The sequence below is a fragment of the Gavialis gangeticus genome, unplaced genomic scaffold (assembly GCF_001723915.1).
Source record: "Gavialis gangeticus isolate Ggan-Ray unplaced genomic scaffold, GavGan_comp1, whole genome shotgun sequence".
Lineage (NCBI taxonomy): Eukaryota > Metazoa > Chordata > Crocodylia > Gavialidae > Gavialis > Gavialis gangeticus.
Window position 1 is genome coordinate 66,179,266 of NW_017728995.1, and position 2,193 is coordinate 66,181,458.

At 54.1% G+C, this 2,193-nt stretch overlaps 1 protein-coding gene across 2 annotated transcripts in view; it reads left to right on the plus strand.

The window, feature by feature from the left end:
- The first annotated feature begins 1,629 nt into the window (after window positions 1-1,629).
- Window positions 1,630-2,193, plus strand: part of DBR1 (debranching RNA lariats 1) — a 24,692-nt gene continuing 24,128 nt past the window's right edge. For both annotated transcript variants that reach the window (XM_019503770.1, XM_019503771.1), the window contains exon 1: window positions 1,630-1,851. In XM_019503770.1, coding sequence (XP_019359315.1) covers window positions 1,655-1,851 — 197 coding nt within the window. In that variant the 5' untranslated portion in view covers window positions 1,630-1,654. The remainder of the gene's footprint in view (window positions 1,852-2,193) is intronic.

The following is a 2,193-nucleotide window of genomic DNA, read 5'->3' on the forward strand; positions in this document are numbered from 1 at the left end:
CTATGACCCCAGCTGACTTCCTGCCCTTTGGGCGGGGGGCTGGACTTGATAATCTTCCGAGGTCCCTTCCAGCCCTAATGTCTATGAAATCTATGAAATTGAGTCTGCTCCAACTCAGTCAAGTCTGCTCTGCTGTAATTACAGCGCATTGGAGCAACCTCACTGCATGTGTATAGGTGCCCCCATCATGACTAGCACCTGATGAGAACAGAAACCTGTGGTATCCCACTTATAAATGGGACAGGCTGACAGCAAACCTGTGCTAAATGTTCCTCAAAAGCTGTTTTTCAATTAGTTGTGGAGCTACCTCATGGTAATTTAATCTAGGCCTTGTTTTCCTAGATTGCATATGAGAATGCCACATGGGACAGTGTCATAAGCCTTACCAAAGTGAAGTTAGGCCACTTCTAGAATGTCTACCTTATTCACCTCTCTAGGTATCCTGTCAAAACGTGGCTGGTGTGATGTAGATTGGTCAAGAACAAATCCACTTTACTTGTAAGCAACAAATGAGAAGAAAGCCAGATCACTTAGTTTTTTTCCAGCATGTTTCTATGAATCAGAGTAAGGCTAAATGGTCTATAATTTGTTAGGTCTTTCTTTCTCTCCTGCTTTAAATGCAGGCACAATACTCGTCCTTTCTCAAATCACTGGGGACCACCCTCATCCTTTGTCAGTGACTTCCCTGCCTCTTGGCACTCCCTTCAGCTTGCTCCTGGATTTTGGCCTCTGGCCTCTCCCTGCAGCTCAGCTTCCTGACAACCAGGCATGGTTTACTCCTAGACTTTGCCCTTGGGATCTTCCTTCAGACTTAGGAACTAGGTTCCCAGCTCCTGAATATCTGGCTTGGCATTTTGGCTCCTGACTCATGGCTTTTGACCTGTACCCTTGCAACCCCCAGCTCTATTCGCTAGACCAGCTGGCCAGCCTGGTGAACCATAACCATAGCTGAGACTGCCTTGCAGCAGTGATGCTGCCTTCAGCCCCCATGGAAAGAGACAAGGGTCCGTGGGCAGCATAACAGTGAACACACGGGGGTTTCTCAGGATGGACAAAACCGCTAACACTGTCAGCTAGTGGAGCTTTTTGTCTGGCAGGGGGTCTCCGCTGGGTGACTTTAGGGCCCTCAAATGAGGACAGTAACCGGCTATTGATCCGCTGCTCCTTTTCAGGCTGTCACTTGCAGTGGCGCTGGCACCTCGTATAGCCGGAGGGTCCCTTTTAGCCTGAGGAAACTGCTTAGTACGCGTGGCCTGTCTGAATTTACTGCACAATTGCGTGATGTATGTAACGCGTGACGGAGGAGGCTTTAGTATTGGCCCTATTTTGGGGCTAGCGGTGCCTGCAGAGCCCCGAGGCTGAATCAGGCTGTCGCAATCTCCGCCCCGGCCCCGACACGCCCAGCCTGAGCCCGCCCCACGCTCCTGGGGGCTGTGCGAGTACGCCGGTGACGTAAAACCGCCCTCCAGGGGAGGCGGTACCGGAAGAAGGTGGGGTTGGCTCAGGTTGATGCCGTAATGATCGCGCGCGAAAGGGGCGAGGGAGGGGAAGTTGATGACGTCGCCGCGAACTTGTGTGTCGGATCAGGGGTTGGCTCGGGTCGGTGACGCAGGCGCGGCGCGCGGAAGCTGCCGGCGCCTGCGCAGTCGCGGCCATGAAGGTGGCGGTGGCGGGCTGCTGCCATGGCGCCCTGGACAAGATGTACGAGACGCTGGAGTTGCTGCAGCGGCGCCACCGCCTGCGCCTCGACCTGCTGCTCTGCTGCGGCGACTTCCAGGCCGTGCGCAACGAGGCCGACCTGCGCTGCATGGCTGTGCCCGCTAAGTACCGCCACATGCAGGCCTTCCACCGGTGCGCGGGGCCGGGGTGGTTGCGAGAGGTTACGGCGGCGCTGTGGCTTATGAGGGAAGGGGGAATTATGAGAGGTTATGAGGGGACTGAGGGGGGATTGGGGATGGCGGGCGCGGGTGGGGATTGCTAACCATCTGTCCCTGCCATGTGGCTCTGCATGAAGCTGGAGGCTGGTCCCCTGCTGGTGTGGCTGAGTGGGTGCAGTTTCCATGCAATGTCAATGTCTACATGTGCACTATTGTGCATTAGTTAATGCACTGTTTTTCTAGTACCTGTATGTATTGGTATTAACAAATAGTGTATTAGACTAATCACAAGCATAGTAATTGCTGCGCATGTGTA